At 50.2% G+C, this 1,890-nt stretch overlaps 1 protein-coding gene across 1 annotated transcript in view; it reads left to right on the top strand.

Annotated features, from left to right (window-relative positions):
* The first annotated feature begins 229 nt into the window (after positions 1-229).
* Positions 230-1,890, top strand: part of dpf1 (double PHD fingers 1) — a 43,643-nt gene continuing 41,982 nt past the window's right edge. The window contains exon 1 of the mRNA XM_048618202.1: positions 230-383. Coding sequence (XP_048474159.1) covers positions 299-383 — 85 coding nt within the window. The 5' untranslated portion in view covers positions 230-298. The remainder of the gene's footprint in view (positions 384-1,890) is intronic.

The raw sequence follows: 1,890 nt of genomic DNA, 5'->3' as shown, positions 1-1,890 counted from the left end.
AGCAATGTGGTTGACTCTTAACCGCCCTCTGGGCAATTAGGGATGGTGCAGTAAATGCTGGCCTGACCCACACAGCGGGGGTGAAAATGAAGTTCCACTTTTGCACAGCGGTGAGGATTGTTGGGAGTCGGTGGCTGGGATTAGGAGCTCTCAGGTAATGAGGTGCTGCCACTGCACTGTTAACTGTGTTGATGTGTTGTGTGTGTTGCTTTCTGTCGGCAGGCTGGGTGAGGATTTCTACCGCGAGGCCATCGAGCACTGCCGCAGCTACAATGCGCGGCTGTGCGCCGAACGCAGCATGCGGCTGCCATTCCTGGATTCCCAGACTGGAGTCGCACAAAACAACTGTTACATCTGGATGGAGAAGACACACAGAGGCCCAGGTATTGCGTCTCACTGGGACGGGTTTGCAGGGAGAGATTGGGAGGGAGGTGAGGGGCGGGGTAGTGGATACGAACGTTGGGGACGTCGGAGTTGGTGACAGCCCAGAAAGAGGCCATTCAGCCCCTTGTATCCACACTGGCTCTTCCAACCAGCATCCTCAGCCAGTGCCAACCTCCTGCCTTTTCCCTGTGTGTCCTTGTGTCCAAATAACCAGCCTATGCCCCTCATGAAAGCCTCAGCGGAACCTGTCCCCGCCACATTTCCACACAACATATCCCACACCCTGCCTGCTCACTGGGTGGAATAAGGAACTCCCTGGCGTTCCTCTTACCTTTTGTGTACATCGCTTTAAATCTATGTCATCTCGTTCCTTCCGCAAGCGAGTTAGAGATCAGGAGCAGCCCATTTGATCTCTCAACCCTGCCCCATCACTCAATAAGATCACAGCTGATGGTCGTAGCCTCCACAGTACCATGACACAGCCCAATAGGGGGCCATTCGGCCCATCTTGTCCATGCCTACCGAAAGGCGCCCAGGTGCCCATTCTAATCCACCTTCCTACACGTAGCCCTTAGCCCTGCAGTTTACAGCACATAAGGTGCGGATCCAGGGACCTTTTTAACAGAGTTTAGCATCTCTGCTTCTGCCACCAACTCCGGCAGCAAATTCCACACACCCACCGCTCTCTGCGTAAAAGGGTTTTTTACTCGAGTTTGCTCTAATCCTTCCACCACTGATCTTGAATCTATGACCCCTGGGTTTTTGAACTCTCTGCCCAGGAGAACAGACCTGAGCTCCAGTTCAAACACCTCCCCCCTCCACCTTCCATTCCCAATCACTGTTATCAATCCAAATACCTATCAGCCATGACATTACAATCTGTGAGTCATAAGATTCCCATTCATTTGTCCAGGGAATGTGGGGATCATTAGTAAGGCTGGCATTTATTATCCATCTCTAATTGCCCCTTGAACTGTTCTCACTGGCCATCTCAGAGAGAACCCCATGGCCAGACCATGACCCCAGTAAGATTTCCCTCTCTAAAGGGACATTCATGAACCAGATGGGGGTGTTTTTTTTTACAACAATTGCTGATCGTTTCCTGGTCACCATCACTCAGGTTAGCTTTCACTTCCAGATTTTCCACAGTTATCTGAGCCCACATTCCCAGACTGATAACTCCTCAATTACTCATTCTGTGACATTACCACTCTGATATCACCTCCCCCTCTGACAGTGACTACTATCCAAAAATATCACAGCGGCTGTAAGGTGCTTTGAGGAGGTGAAAGGCGCTAGAGAAATGCAAGTCTTTCCTTTGATCCTCATTGGCCAACCCTCTTCAGTCATAAGGTTAGGGCTGAGGTTAGAGTTAAGGTTAGGGTTAAGGTTAATGTTAGGGTAGGGTTAAGGTCAGGGTTAGGGCTAAGGTTAAGGTCAGGGTTAGGGTTAAGGTTAAGGTTAAGGTCAGGGTAAGGTTAGGGTTAAGGTTAATGTTAAGATTAA

Source organism: Rhincodon typus, chromosome 39 (assembly GCF_021869965.1).
Source record: "Rhincodon typus isolate 14 chromosome 39, sRhiTyp1.1, whole genome shotgun sequence".
Lineage (NCBI taxonomy): Eukaryota > Metazoa > Chordata > Chondrichthyes > Orectolobiformes > Rhincodontidae > Rhincodon > Rhincodon typus.
This window is presented reverse-complemented; position numbering and strand designations above follow the sequence as displayed.